General features: G+C 30.5%; 1 protein-coding gene and 1 long non-coding RNA gene across 10 annotated transcripts in view; one reads left to right on the top strand and one right to left on the bottom strand.

The window, feature by feature from the left end:
* PIBF1 (progesterone immunomodulatory binding factor 1) overlaps positions 1–15,463 on the top strand; it is a 266,914-nt gene that overhangs the window by 147,484 nt on the left and 103,967 nt on the right. For 8 of the 9 annotated variants that reach the window (XR_012487776.1, XM_074299240.1, XM_074299239.1 and 5 more), the window contains 2 exons: positions 742–832; positions 10,300–10,402. Coding sequence is in view for 8 of the 9 variants with exons in the window: in XM_074299240.1 (XP_074155341.1) it covers positions 742–832; positions 10,300–10,402 (194 nt within the window). In the remaining variant the exon portion in view is untranslated. The remainder of the gene's footprint in view (positions 1–741; positions 833–10,299; positions 10,403–15,463) is intronic. The other variant, XM_074299243.1, reaches the window with a different exon arrangement.
* The window catches only part of LOC141560680 (uncharacterized), a 181,157-nt gene that overhangs the window by 8,282 nt on the left and 157,412 nt on the right, over positions 1–15,463 (bottom strand). The window lies entirely within an intron of this gene.

A 15,463-nucleotide genomic window follows, 5' to 3' on the forward strand; every position in this document is an offset into this window, starting at 1 on the left:
TATTAAGTTCTAAGTATTCTTTATTTTTGTCACACTGTTCAATGAGAGATGAATCAGTAAGTTTGGGATAGTTGACAAATAGACATAAATTCTCTATGTATCAGAAATAATGATTTGAAGGTTTTATGTTTTTTATATATTTTGGTTAAGCATTTTTAGTTATGACACAAGATGCCAAATTATTTTTTCATATTTCTTTCATTCATAAACCCTTTGACTTAAGTATATATGTTTCATTTAACAGGGATAATAAAGATAAAAGATAAATGGATTTTGTTATGTTTTAAATATTGTTGCTAATACAAATTTAGGACCTACATTCTAGTTCTATTTCAGCCACCTCTGTAAATTTATAATTTTATTAACATATTTCCAGTTAATGCTGAATTCATGAAAAAATTGTGAATATCTCTGAATAAAAATATTTTTCTTTTGCGAATCATAATATATTTTTGCAACATAAATTGCAATTAAAATAAATGAACTAGCATCTAGTTATGATGTGCCATCTCTGTGATATTACTTTAAGCATTTAAAAAAATTAATCTAATGTATCCTAGCATATACATATTATCAAAAGGAAGTCCTCATTTATATGTGGTGAATATGTATATCAATTAATATTTTTTAGGTTTTCTATGTTTATTATATATTGAAGTATTATTAGGTTTCACTTTTGCCACACTTTTTAGAAAACTAATACTTCTTCAAATACCATATCATATTTTGATTATTTTACAGTTGAAAATGAAGAGGAGGCAGAACGAGTTCTTTTTTCTTATGGTTATGGTGCTAATGTTCCCACCACAGCTAAAAGACGACTACAGCAAAGGTAAATTCAGTGCCTGTCAGTTTTCTTTATTCAAGCAAATTAGTAAGGACAAATTGCATTTATTTCTAAATTGATTATACACACACACATACACACACACACATTTAAAATTGCATTAAGACAAACTACACATTTTATCTTTTTATACATTACAATAATGGATGGTAATCAATATTTCAGCAGCAAGAACAATAACAAATGACAAAGCAGTTACCTCCTCCAGGATTTTCCTTGGGACCACTAATAGTGATGATAAAGTCATGTAAATGTATTTCTATCTAATTTCTACATAAATCACTCATTCTTACATAAGCAAACAATATTTTTTAAGTTACAATTTTATCAAAAGGGGAAGCTACAGCACCACAAAGTCTAGGGCTTTTGAAAAAATAAATGTAATGATAAAAAAAAAAAGTTACAGTGTTATCCATATTATTGTCTTTTTCTGTTTCTCCTAATTTGTCACTTCCAGATTCTCTCTTTATCATCAACACTTAGTAACCTCTCCTTGGAAGTGCCTATACTATGCACACCTTCCCCCCCAGTTAAAATCCTGGTAGCTGTTGTCTGCAGAGCTCCAGGATCTTTCTGTTCCTCCCTCAGTGGGTTAAGTTCCTGTCTCACAATTCTTCTCTCCTACCCAGTTCCTACCTTTACACTAAAAAATTTCAACCTAAATCCTCATAGTGCCTCAAATGCCATAACTTCCTAGTTCCTCAATGTATTTCTTTCCTAGGAGCACTTCCTCTGCCCCACCTGATGTCACAAAAAGGTGATCAGTACCTTTGATCTGGCCTTCACCTACGGATACGCCACCTCCACATTTGAGGATTATGAAATTATTTGATCACAATCTGTTGGCTTTGCATCATTTTCTCTACTTTCCAATACCAAATTTTGCTCTTCATCCACACTCCAGTCCCTCTATTGATCAGTTTTCTTTCAAGCCATTATCTTTGCACTAGACACACTCTGTCTTGCTTCTTTGGTGAACTAGTTGAATTCTATATTGTCCTGTTATGTCCATTTTCCCTCTTTGCCCTCACCAGCTTCAGCTTTTTATGAATCCCACCATCATCTGCTTTTATTTTTTATTCTCACATATGTTACTGAATAAAGAGGGAGAAAATCACACAACCATTCTGACTGAAGCCACTATAACTTTATGTTCATTCAAGTGCTTCCTCTCTGTTGATTATTTCCAGTTTATCCTTTATATTGTTCATTTGTACATATTGCTTGCATGTCATCTTTCCTATTAGACTATGAACTTCCTAAGGGGAGGGAGTGGTTTCTGCCTTTCTTTGTAAATCCAACACTTAGTATAGCACCTTGCACAGTTAGTGCTTAACAAAAAATTGATTTATTGATTTATTGATATATGATTTACTATTATTGACCCAGGAAGTGTATAATAGACGGAAAGTTAACACAAAGATTCTGAGAAAACAAAAAGTTTGGCAAGGCCCATAAGAAATCATAGTTAACCTTTAAGCCACATTATAAAATGTTCTATACTTATAGTTATACTATCTACTGACTTGAATATTTCATCCATTTTTTTATTCACTTGGTCAAACATTTGCATTAGCTTTTTAAAAAAACTATGTTTTAATCATATATTGTATTTAACATATACTTTAACATATTTAACAATTGGTCTACCTGCCATCTGGGGAGGGGTTGGGGGGAAGGAGGGGAAAAATTGGAACAAAAGGTTTTACAGTTGTCAATGCTAAGAAATTATCCATGTATATAGACTGTAAACAAAAAATTATAATAAAAATTTTAAAAAACCATATGTATTATTTCACCTCTCACTGCCTTATTTTCCTCTCCCTAATATGACTTCATTTTTCCCAATCAACTTTCTTTCTTATTTTTCCCCAGCATAGACCTTATATGCTATTCAGATAGGTTTTTTTATTGCCTTCCCAAAAAGCCAATGTACTCTCCTCCCTCTTTTCTGCTTACCCAAATTACACCCCTCTTTTAAGGGGTTTCAGGTTGTTGAAGTCTTTCCTAAGTGCTCTAGAACTCATTAATCTTATTCGGTTTTAAAATTCTACAGCACTTATCATTTCTATCATATAATTTAGCACTTAATTATATACCATCTTAGTGTTGATCCCAACCAGGTTTTAAGATCTTTGAAAACAGAGACCATATTTTCCTTTTCTGTAAATGCCTATCAGGGCAGTTGGCACATACTAGTCAACTCAATAAATTCTTGCAAATTATTTGAACCTCTTTATATTTAGGATAGATTAAAGATTTATAAAAAGCATTACAAACTAAGCTAGAACAAATTCTAACTTTAACCTTTTTTTTGGAGGAAAATTTGAAGTTGTGGCTTTTAGTAAGGATAAATAAGTAGTATAAATATCTATAACTTATGCCAAGGACAGCTTTGATTGACATGGGAAATGAGATAAGTACACATAAGTTATATTTTTTTAGTTAGTTTTGAAGAGATTGATAAAGAACAGCAAAAAAAGGCCTAGAAAATTATATGTATAGTAAAAGTAACTAATTATATTTGTTGAAGATACATAATGTTCTAAAATCCAATTTGGTGTATATATATATATATATATATATATATATGAGTTTCCATACAGACATGTTGAAAATGACTTATGTTCTTTTATTATTTTTAACATACGCATGTGTTACTGAACATAGTGATGGGTAGGCAGTAGCATTATTATAGTTTGATTTTAATAGACTTTCTTAATCTCTGTGGTATGTAATATCTGAAATATTAAAGTTTGAGGTTTGAATAGAGGAATCTCAGTTCTCATATCTCTGGCTGAAATCCAGAAGAATCTTGTCACTACAAAAGGAAAACTTTACCAAGTAAAGTATATCTGTTATCTATTTATCTCCAAATCACAAATTTTAAAATTTTAAAGAAATTTCCATAAAGAACCCCTGTTTCTTAATGTTTAGAGACAAGATTTAGGGAATCAGAACTGAGTACATCTTCCCTAAAATCCAAGTGTTCAAATATTTCTAAAGATCCTATCACTGTTATCTATGTGCCTTGAACAAGTGCCTAATGGGTTTGCTATTAATATCTTTCTACTAGTTGATGCCAGGCATTCTTCTCATGATGATCCAGATGGTTATTTTGAGGAAGAGTTTCTCAGGTCATCTAAACTGGAGTGATGGGATGGGCTAAGATACAAAAATACATTCATTCATTCAAGTATTATTAAGTACCTACTGTATACGGAGATTCTTTTGTTTTTAGCCATTACAATGAATTTCTAAGGTTTTCTAAAGAAAATCTGCGGTCCAAATCTTAATAAGATGAAATTTCATGAGAATAAATGTAAAATCTTATATGTAAATTTTTAAAAAGCATTACATAAAGTAATTTTTTTTTTTAATTTAATAGTAGCTCATGTGAAAAAGACCAAGGTGTTTATAAAACTCATGTTCAGTCAGAGATAATTATATTAATATTGACCCTACAAAATATATAATATGTAGGCATATAATTACAAAACAATTTTAGAAACTTCCCTTTTTCTTTGCTACAACATAAAATAAGAAATTCAATAGGAGCCAAAAATATATTGTTTCTAACATATTTGCTATAAAAGTAAAGGAGGCAGGCAGGAGATATTAGTGGAAATAGGTAGGTAGAAATGAGGATTAGTAAAATAGTACTTTCAGTAAATCATTTGCAAATTTCTAGGATTTTTTGTTTGTTTGTTTGGCTTTCAAATATTAAACTAAAGTAACAAGCATTAACAAGCATTTGTGTGCCAGGTACTATGGTAAGTGTTATTATACATATTCTTCAGGCTGTATAAACAGTATAATCAACATATATTATAAAAAAAATTCTATGAAGTTATAGCAATAATACTTCATATCCAGCTAATAAACATACTTTGTAGCAAACTATAGTATACTATAGTATTGTATAGTGTAATGTTGTTGTATCTGATGTGTTTTGTTCTCATCGAAACCATTATTTCTTGCAGTGTGCTTATTATATTAGTTACCTTGCAATTGCAAAGAGATCACAAAGAATAATTTGCCTAAATAGCTGTATATTGTTTCACATTGTTTGACTAAAACATTTTATTTGTAAGGATCAGTTAACTAACAAAATTTTTGAAATTTGTGGTATTTTATTTTTAATTTATTTGATGTCTTTCTTGCCAAACATGCTGTAGGATTCACAGTTGTTGCTGAATTTGTTTTTTTATCAAGTAAGATTTTATTTTTTCCCAAGTTACATGTAAAAACAATTTTAGTATGCTTTTTCTTAGTTCATCACTCCTAATACAGTAAACAGTTTTTATATCTAGGTTATACATGTGCAATCACAAAAAAAAATTTCCATAAATAATCATGTTGAGGATTCAATTATTTTAAAAATTAAAATGAGTTCAAATTAGCTTTGTTTTGAGAATTTTATAAGACTTTGAGATAATTAAAGTATTCCCCAGTTAGGAAACCAGAACTAGGATAGCATAAAATGCTATTTTTTTCCTACCTACTTGGTTGAAAAATATCTTTCATGTGAATGCTGTATAAAAACACTTTTACAAAATATGATTTCTCACATTTTTTTAAAGAGATAGGAAAATCAGCCTGATATAGTTAACAAAATTTTCCTTTCTCCTTATTGCATTGTTGCAAAAAGTTAAAATATCTTATACAGTTAACATAAATTCAAGTAAAATGTATTTTGTTTGACTTGACTGGACTTGAAAATCTGAAGTAATGTTTTTGTTTCAGTCGTGACTGTTTTGAAAATAACGAACAAGATTTTCCAGTTATATGTTTTGGTTATACTATTTAACCTGCAGTACTAAATGGGTGAAACCCAGGCAATAAAATGACATTCCTGGAGTGAACTTTTATGTTTATTTTGGAGGATTTGAAAGTATAGAAAATTCAGAAGAGAACCTTATAATGTAAAATTTCTTGTATTCTTTGGGCCCTTTGTTTTTGTTTTTATGCATAAAGTTCAAGTTGAAACATTAGTAGAGGAATGAGAAGAAAATTGAGGGAGATAATCTTCAAATGAGTATATATTTAGCTTAACACTTTTTTCTTCTGCTTGTAATTTAGTTTTCATTTTTATCCTTGTGTATAGAATAGGATACTATCGTTTCTCAGTTGTCACTGTAAGTGAGAAAATAATTCTCAAATCAAACTTTGGGTTTGGTTTTAAGCAGTTATTTTGAAAACCTTGCTCTTGTTCAATCTTGATGATATACTTAAAAAATTGTACTCATTGAAGAGCCTGTAAAAAATCTAATTTTAATATACTAGATCATCCTGAGAACATTATTTAATTTGTAGATATCAGGAGGACAGGGGAGGGAGAGCGTAGCTTAAGGGGTTTGTGTTCTTATTTTTAACTAGTTTTCATGGTAAACTAAGAAAGGTGAAACGTTATTTTTCTAGCAGACAACTATCTATATTAATTCAGACCACTTGCCTTGACACTATCTAATAAGACAGACTTCAAGTCCAACTTTCAGTTTATTTAGCATGCTAGCCTCATTAAGAGGTACTAGAGATAAAAATAAAAAAAGCCTCAGCTACTAGTAATACTTTTGACAATTAAAAATAAACAGAGCTTTGCCACATTCTTATTGGCAAAACCTATGCCATAATATATTAGTACCTTATAATTGTAAATAATGAATAACACTAATGGAGTAAAAAAGGATGACTTAATTTTTTTTTATTTAATAGTTTTTACTTACCAGATATATGCATAGGTAATTTTATAACATTGACAGTTGCCAAACCTTTTGTTCTAATTTTTCCCCTTCTCCCCCCCCCCAGATGGCAGGTTGACCAATACATGTTAAATATGTTAAAGTATAAATTAAATACAATATATGTATACATGTCCAAACAGTTGTTTTGCTGTACAAAAAGAATAGGACTTTAAAATAATGTACAATTAGCCTGTGAAGGAAATCAAATATGCAGGTAGACAAAAACAGAGGTACTGGGAATTCCATGTAGTCAGATATCCATTGTAATTTCTGTTTAAATAATCAACCTGCTGCCAGTTTTCAGATGAAGCTGCAATTTTCTTAATAGAAAATTTTTTAAAGCTACTGTTGTTATATCCCAACCAAAGGTTTATAGAAATAATTCTTTGTTTAAATATTTACAGTTTTGTGTTACAAACTGTCTTGTACAAGGATCATTTTCCCTCTAATAGTCATTTTTATTAAGAAAAGAACTTAATTTCCTAGTGAAAAATTTGCCTTGTGAAGGTAAAAAGAATACAGTTAATTTTGAATTATTTATAATTCTTAAAACTAGCCACAAAGTAGCAATTATACTTGAATTCTTTTTTACTCTTCTCCCTTAAACATTTCAGCCTTCTAAATAGAATCCACCTTAAACCTCCAATCATTTACCAAAGTAATACAAGATCCAAAATTTAGTAATAAAAAAGAACATTCCTTACTATATTCTAAGCACTGGCTAGTTCAACACAGAAACTTAAGCATAGTTTTTCATCTAGGCCATATAGACTGGAGAATCTAAATTCTGTTAACAATTTATTCATTTTTTTAAAAAATTTCATTTGCAACAATATAAATCAATCATTGAATATTTTAGCACTCCCTCATGTATATTACAATTTAATTGAGCACACATTTAAGTCAATAAATGCTTTACTGAGTAAATACAAATCATTCAGAAGAGAAAGTGATCAGAAGGGGATGAAATCTCAGGAGTAGAAAGAATGAATGACTAAGAACGAAGTGAATACATAAGATAAGCTTACTTTGTAGGACATAGAATCATATATTTAAAGGTAGAATACTTGACCTGATCAGATAATAGTAAGTACTACTTGTTGGATAAAATCGCCAGGAACAAAATTTATTCTGTTCTGTACTAAATAAGATAATAATAAAATTCATTTGAATTAAGAGGTCTAGAATCCCATTTTGAAACAAGGAGGGAAAAAAGTAAAATATATCTATTACAAAGCAGTAATGGGAAGCATACAAATATTTATTAATCACCTACTATGTGTTGGGCACTGATACATCATTCAGTCCTCATAACAACCCTGGGAAGTAGGTGCTATTATTATCCCCATTTTACATGTGAGGAAATTAAGAAAAAGAGTAAGTGACTTGTCTAAGGCTGTGCAGCTAATAAGTATCTGGGCCTGGATTTGAACTTAGGTCTTCTTAACTCTAAAACCAGTGCTCTACTCACTGTGCCATCTAGGTGCCTCATAATCATCAAACTATTTTGGTGAAAAAATAGTTAAGTATTATCAGTAGACAAGACTCCAAGCAATCAAATCTTTAGAGCAGTGTTAGATAAACACAGACTCTTTTGGGAAAGAATCCCAATTCAACAAGGATTTCTATTAAATGCATATTCAGTTTGGCCAAACAAACAAAACAAAACCCCTAAAAAAAAATCTGCTTATGTCAATATCTTATAGAATTTATCTGCTTTAAAGAATTTATTTAATTCTATTTAATTTAAATTAATATTATTTAATAAATAAATTTTAATTAAAGACAATTTTTGCATCTCTTTGCAGAGGAGATTTCTCTTGTTCTTTTCATTATTCATCCTTTCTGTCTATTCTCCACCTTCATTTTCTGATTCATGAGCCCTAATAGAGACTATTCTCTATATTCCCCATGGAATCAAAATTTGCAAAGTAATTTATTCTGAACTCTCCCCACTAGGCAGTTTCTTGTAGAAGAACTTATAGAACAAGCAGGGGCCTTATAAAACTTACTCTGTAGAACCTTCTTTTTCCATTTTAACTCCCAGAGCAATATCAATTTTTATAAACTACAGAGAAGATATTGTATAGTAGTACTCAAATAATTAGACATGTTTCTGATTATGTAGCCTACCACTGTTCTATACTCTTCCCTGGTACCTTTTCCCAATTTGCTCAAAATCTCCTTCCTCAATCCATGTCTTCCCCACTCTCCCAAGTGCCATTTGCTACCCCCACTCCCATTGCAGTTCCCTTCACCTAGCAGTAGGATTAGTAGTTTATAAAAGGCAAGATCTCCCAGACCACATGCAATTACAAGATCCCTATCTCTCTTCAAAGACCATCTCCGTTCAACCAAATATTCATCAATGAAACTCCCTTCTATCACCAAAGCAAGACCTCCTTCATTTTTCCACTTTTCAGTTTTTTCCCCTGCTCTTCACCACCTCCTCTGAAACCCTTCTCTTCCTGAGAGACCACAGGGGTCACCTTCTTTTTTGTGCTAGCCCTCAATATGACATGGATACATCACATAGGTGCATTCATTCATTTCTCTTGCCTTTCAATAATCAGGGATATTCAAGAATAAAATTATTTCTTCAAATCTGATTTCTGTTCTAAGAATAATCCAAGCATTTTTAAAATTATGAATAACTCAGATTTTCAGAATTGGTCACCTTGGGCTGTATGTATCCTGAGCTTCATTGGTCTTCAGGACATAATATTTTATTACTCAGATTTTTTTTTCTGATGGGTACAAAATAGTCTCGTTTTTCAATTTCCTTTCCTTTGTATTTGATGGCCTTCATCCTAATTACTTGCAGAAGTTATTATTTCTGAATTGAAATGTTAATTTTAACCACTATGTGTCTTAGAGACTGAAGCCTTGAGATGTCCCATAGGTCTGAATTAAGATAATGGCAGTAGAAATAAAAAGGAAGGAAAAGATATGTGAAGCTTTTCAATAGCACTCTCAATTGAATGTATATGTTTCCCAGAAGAACATGGCATGACAAAATCTGAACACTGTGATGCCAGAAATAAAATAACTGCTTAAAATTTATGAACACACAAAAATGAAATAATAATTGAAAAACTTATATTACACCCAATTGGACTAAGTCAAAAGATTGCTAACTTTTCCCCCTGCTTTCAAAATTGTTCTCTTCCCCCAATCCATCTTATATATCACTTATAAGAGAAAGCTTATGAAAGCATTGCTTTTTAAATTTTGATATGTATATATGTATGTGTGTGTGTGCACACACACATATAACACTCTGGTTATTATTATTAAATCTACAATTGCCACTTGTAATAGGTTAATTCAACTTCTCAAAATAGTAGTCTGATTAATTTTTAATTATAAAATGCTCATAGAAGGAAGAAAAATAAATGTATAAATAACCAATAGGGTATTTTGAAGTTTTTTGGTACCATTACGTAATATATGCATACTATAAGGGATCTAAGCAATTACTATAGTAAGCAATATATCATAGTAGTGTAAAATGGGAATCTTAACATTCTTACTTGAAAATTCTGAGAGTTAGTATAGGGTCTGAGACTGTAACAAACATAATACAATGACTTTTCTGTAAATAGTCATCTTAAGAAACTATGACCAAAATTATAAAGTATTTTAAATTCATTTAGCATGCTTTAGATTTTGTGAGCATTAATTTTTTTTTCCATTTAATTGGCACAGCGTTCACTTGGCAAGAAGACTACTTCAGTTAGAAAAACAAAACTCGTTGTTTGTAAAAGACCTGGAACATCAAAAGGAACATATAACACAGATTTCACAAGAGGTAAATAACTAAAACAAAAGACACACATATGAAGAGATCCAATATTCAATTTAGTCCTTTGTTGACATATTGTTTGTTTTTAAGGCAATTTTCAAATAAGTGGTTTGCTGTTATAAAATGACCCACATTTATGAAACTAAACTTATGTTAAAGCTTTATAAAGCAGTTTTTAGTGTATGGCAAAACGAGGATCAAAAGAAAGATTACTTTACCCAGACTGAATATAAATGCAGGCTAGACAGATAAAGCTTTGATTTCTGAGGAAATCATCTACTAAAACAAGATTGGTTGTTGGGGTGGCATCTTAAACTCCCAACTAATACTTCATTTTTTTATATAGATTTGTTTTTTGAGGTATTGTTGGTGGTAACTTCTGTATTAATGTACTGCATACTGAACATGAAAGTCTCAAAATATTGAATTCTTTAGTGTAAGATACATGATTAGATTAGGGCAGCTATGTGGTAAAGTAGATAGAATGCTAGGCCTAAAGTCAGAAAGACTCATCAATCTGAGTTCAAATCACTAACTAGCTGTGTGTTCCTAGACAAGTCACTTAACTATTTCCTTTATTTACTCATTTGTAAAGTGGAGAAAGAAATGGCAAATCACTGTAATATCTTTGCCAAGAAAATCCCAAATAGGATCACTAATAGTCAAACACAACTAAAATAACTTATTTTAATTTACTGGAAACTAATTGATATTTCTTATTTTCCTCAATTTTAAGTCATTAAAAAATAAACATTTTACATGGTGCTCTTTTATCTGTTCAAAGTTTATTATGAAATTTTTGCACAATTCTTGTTTAGAATTATGAGCCCCAATAGGAATAAAAAACAAAAGATGATATTTCAGGACCTACTATAAATATATTTTGCCAGATTTTTTTTTATTTCATTACTTCTAATAAGGACATTTTTTGGTAGGTTGTTGTTCTTGTTTTTGTGCTCCTTAATATTCAGTTGCTTTTATAGCATGTCTTTCATAGCTGAAATACCATTCCTCTAAACTATTTTTTTTACTACAGCATAAATATACTAAGAATCAACTATCTAATTTATTCCTATTTTTAACATCACTTATTAAAGTATTGCAGTTACATTTTTATATAAGGACTCTGTTTTATCTAAACTCTTTTAACATCTGATACATTCCTATGTACATAGCAAATGTTTATTGAATTGAACTAAATTCAATTTACTAAAATAACTAATTACTCAATATATCAGAAGATACCTAATGTTGCTAATATTATACTTTATCCCACTCCCCCAAATTTTTTAAAAAATTTAATTGTACTTATATATTGACTATAGTATATATGCCTATTTGTATTGGTACTATCCTAGGAGTCCTTATATCTCTTAAAAGTCTGGCTAAATGAAAACATCAGAATATATAAATTAGGTATACAATATGAAGAATTCCAAGAGTAAAAAAGCAAGTTTTCCATTTTCTGTGGTTAGTGTAATTTTTTATAAGTTAATTAAGATATATTAACAAGTTCTATAATGGTACATAAAGTGCTAAACTATTGCTTTTACATGATTGAGAAAGAAGTACTATGACTTAAAAATTCTATAACTTTGCCCCTCTATTATAGTCATTTTTTTGCTTAAAATAAAAATAATTATCTAAAGCTAAAGTTATATGAATATAAGATGAAGTAACTGAAGAAAAAACAAGGGGAACATGATAGTTGTCTTTACATATTTGAAAGATGTGTGGAAGATGAGAGTTGTCAGAACTGGGAACACAGGAGGAAAGTTTCAAAAAAGCAAATTTAGTCTTGTATAAGGAAAACTTCCTAACATATACAGCAACCTCAAGTAGAATGAAATGGAAATCTTCAAGCAAAGACTTGAATGAGTTTTTGATGAGTATTGTGGGAGGAAGAGATAAAGAAGGGGGAGGTCTGGTTCTTTGTCTTATATGACTTAGATTTAGCAGCCACTGGGTTTCCTTCCAGCCCTAAATTCTTTTATTCTCTGAAAACCTAAAAGATGCTATAGTATTAAACTATTTTATAAAATTAAAGAATGTAAATTTAAATTAATTTAATGTTTTAAAATTATTTTTAAAATGCTATAGAATCCATAGTTTTTGAAAGAGGTTGAATATTTTAACTTTTCATAATGTTTGAAGAAAGAATAGCTTATCATCTGACATTAAAATAATATTTTATTTATGCAATTCAAAATGCCTTTAAGGTTATAGATGATATATTGTGGTAAGAGTCTGTAAAATAAGGTTCAAATATTTTTTAATGAAAACAAACATCTTAATCATATAATACAAATGTTTGCATGAAAACAAACATTTTAAGGTAAAAAAATAATATTTTTGCACCTTAATATCATTTATTATTTTTTGCACCTTAATGTCATTTATCTCTCTGAGTTATATTGCTTATACTGTTCTGCCTTTTTTGTCTACTTTGCCCTTTTAATTCAATCAATTAATTAATATTATTAATATAACATTATAGAAAATGCTATGCCCTTTACAATAGAAGAAAAAAATAAACAAAATTCATAAACTATAAAAGAACTAGGGCCAGATGCTGGAACTCTGTCTTCTCAGAAATCAGCCGGAGTCAGGATCACTAAACGTCTTTATTCTTGATCTTTTACAGTCATCCTCCAACCAGGTCTCTAATGGGAGAGAGCTTGAGTTCCGTGACCCAAGTTTCAACTCCTCCTCCTACTCCTCCCACACAAGTCACTTCCCCCTCTTTGTCCCACCAATCAAGTCAGCACAGAACAGCTGGGGAGGGTCAACCTTCAAACAAGTTAATAGGGAACTGTCCAATTGGCAATTAGTCTCACATGCTTCATTATCCAAGGGCATTGCTCAGTTCTAGCCCTTTACAGCCAGATAATTTTTAAAGAATAATTCAGTTAAAGTTTTTGGTTCTAATTTTTTTTGGACAAACATTGACAGTATTTGTTGATACTTTGATGGTTGTATCACAGTGAATAGTATTGAGGCAAACTATGCATAGAATATATTATCAATGAGTTTCATTTTTAACCTCATGATCAAAATCATTTATTGGGCATTTTTGTGACAGGGAACACACAGAAAGAATTATGAAGTTATATCCATTGTCCAAAAGATTATGAAGAAACAACTGCTTTCAGCCAGGAAGACCTGGGTTTCAAGTCCTACTTCTGACATAAATTTGCTTTGTCACCCTGAGCAAATCATTTAACACTTAAGTAGTAAAGAAGATGTTAACCCATATTTCCTCACCAAAAACTCCCTATATTTGTTAAATCTAAGGTTAGGCTCCATATCCTGACCTTGTTCTCTAGGAATTTATAATTTTGGACCTGTTCATAGGTATAGACATTAATATTTCAATTAAGTAATATTGTTTGAATAAGTTTCTGAATATGGAGTAAAAGGCAAATTGGGGAAGAAGTTTGGAAAGATAAACTTGGAACACTGGAGACAAATGTAAATAATTGATAAATCCTTTATAGTTAGAGTGAGAATGTTAGAAGATTAAAAAACAAAGATACTTGGTATGTAATGTAGACAAATGGTACCACCAAGGACAGTCTGGATACTGCTGAAGAAAAGCATGTTTCAAGAAATTAAACAAATCTATAATATAGTAGTCACCCCCTTTCTTTAACAAAATAAAAATAAAAATAAAAACCTTCCCTTGATCTCTGTCTTCTCAAGCTGTCGTCCTTTCTCTCCTTTTCACTGTCAAACTTCACTATCCACTCATTCATCAACCTTCCACAATCTGGCTTCTGTCCCTACTACTGTGCAGAAACTTTTCATTTCACATTCAATATTGGCATCTTGCTTATTTATTAAATCCAGTGGTCATTTCTCATGACATTCTCTCTAATCTATTTGCCATATTTGGCACTGTTGGCCACTTTCTCTTTGATCCTCTCCTCCACTAGATTCCACAACACTGCTCTCTTCTGATTCTTCTTAGTCTCCTTCACAAGTTCTTACTCTCCTGATATCCTAACATTGTCCTCTCAGTTATCTTACCTTACTGTACCTTCTGTCTCAGCTAGCTGATCTATTTCCGTAGTTTCAATTATCGCTTCTAGATGGTTGACTTTCACATCAACATATCAATCCATCCCCAGTCCATCTCCTGATTTCTAATTGTTTCCATCCTCCTGTTAGATGTGTCCTCCTGTATATTCCATTAACATTAATCTTCCTCCTGAAACTTTTCTTTTCCTTCCTAATGGCATGACTGTTCACTCCAATGACCCAGACTCAAATTCTTTATTTCTATTCTTCAGCTTCTTTTACATAAATTTAACCATCAATTTGCATAAATATGTTAATAGGCAAAGAAAAGGAGAGTCTTACATTAAACTAAAAGCCTCATTACATACAATTTGGTTTTGTATATTAAATATAATTATAATATATAAATATATAATAGCAAAACTGCATTGTAGCTTTCAGAGGTTTTTTTGTTTTCTTCTTTGTATTTCATGTGTCATTTATGCCTCTTTTCTTATTTTGCATCATGATTACTACCCCACAGTTTTCCTCTGTCCCATCCAAAATAGAAATACTCAGTTGTAACACACAAGCATATAGTTGAGCAAAATAAAACCAAATATTGTCCATATTTAAAATACATAAATTAATCTGCATCTCTAGTCTATTATAATCTTTCTGCCAAAAGATAGGATAAATGATTGCTCATCAGTTTTCTGAAGTCACGATTATTACACTGACCAAAGTTATTATTTTATTTTACATTATTGTAGTCATTACATAATTTGTTCTCTTATGTCCACTTAATTTTGTATCCAATCATGCAGGTAGTCGTAGTTTCTCTGTAGTTGTCATTTTTTACTTTTCCTTCTTTGTTATCCTCCATATAATCAATTGGTAAGTTCTATTAATTCTCTCAACAATATTGTTGAGAAATCTTCACACTTTTTCTTCTTTCTTTTTTTGTCATTTTAAAATAAATTTCATTATTTGATATATATAGTTTTTAAATTATCAAGATTTTCCAATATATTATTTCCAAAGAAGCATACGAAAGAAAGAAAGAAA

The sequence above is a fragment of the Sminthopsis crassicaudata genome, chromosome 3 (assembly GCF_048593235.1).
Source record: "Sminthopsis crassicaudata isolate SCR6 chromosome 3, ASM4859323v1, whole genome shotgun sequence".
NCBI lineage: Eukaryota > Metazoa > Chordata > Mammalia > Dasyuromorphia > Dasyuridae > Sminthopsis > Sminthopsis crassicaudata.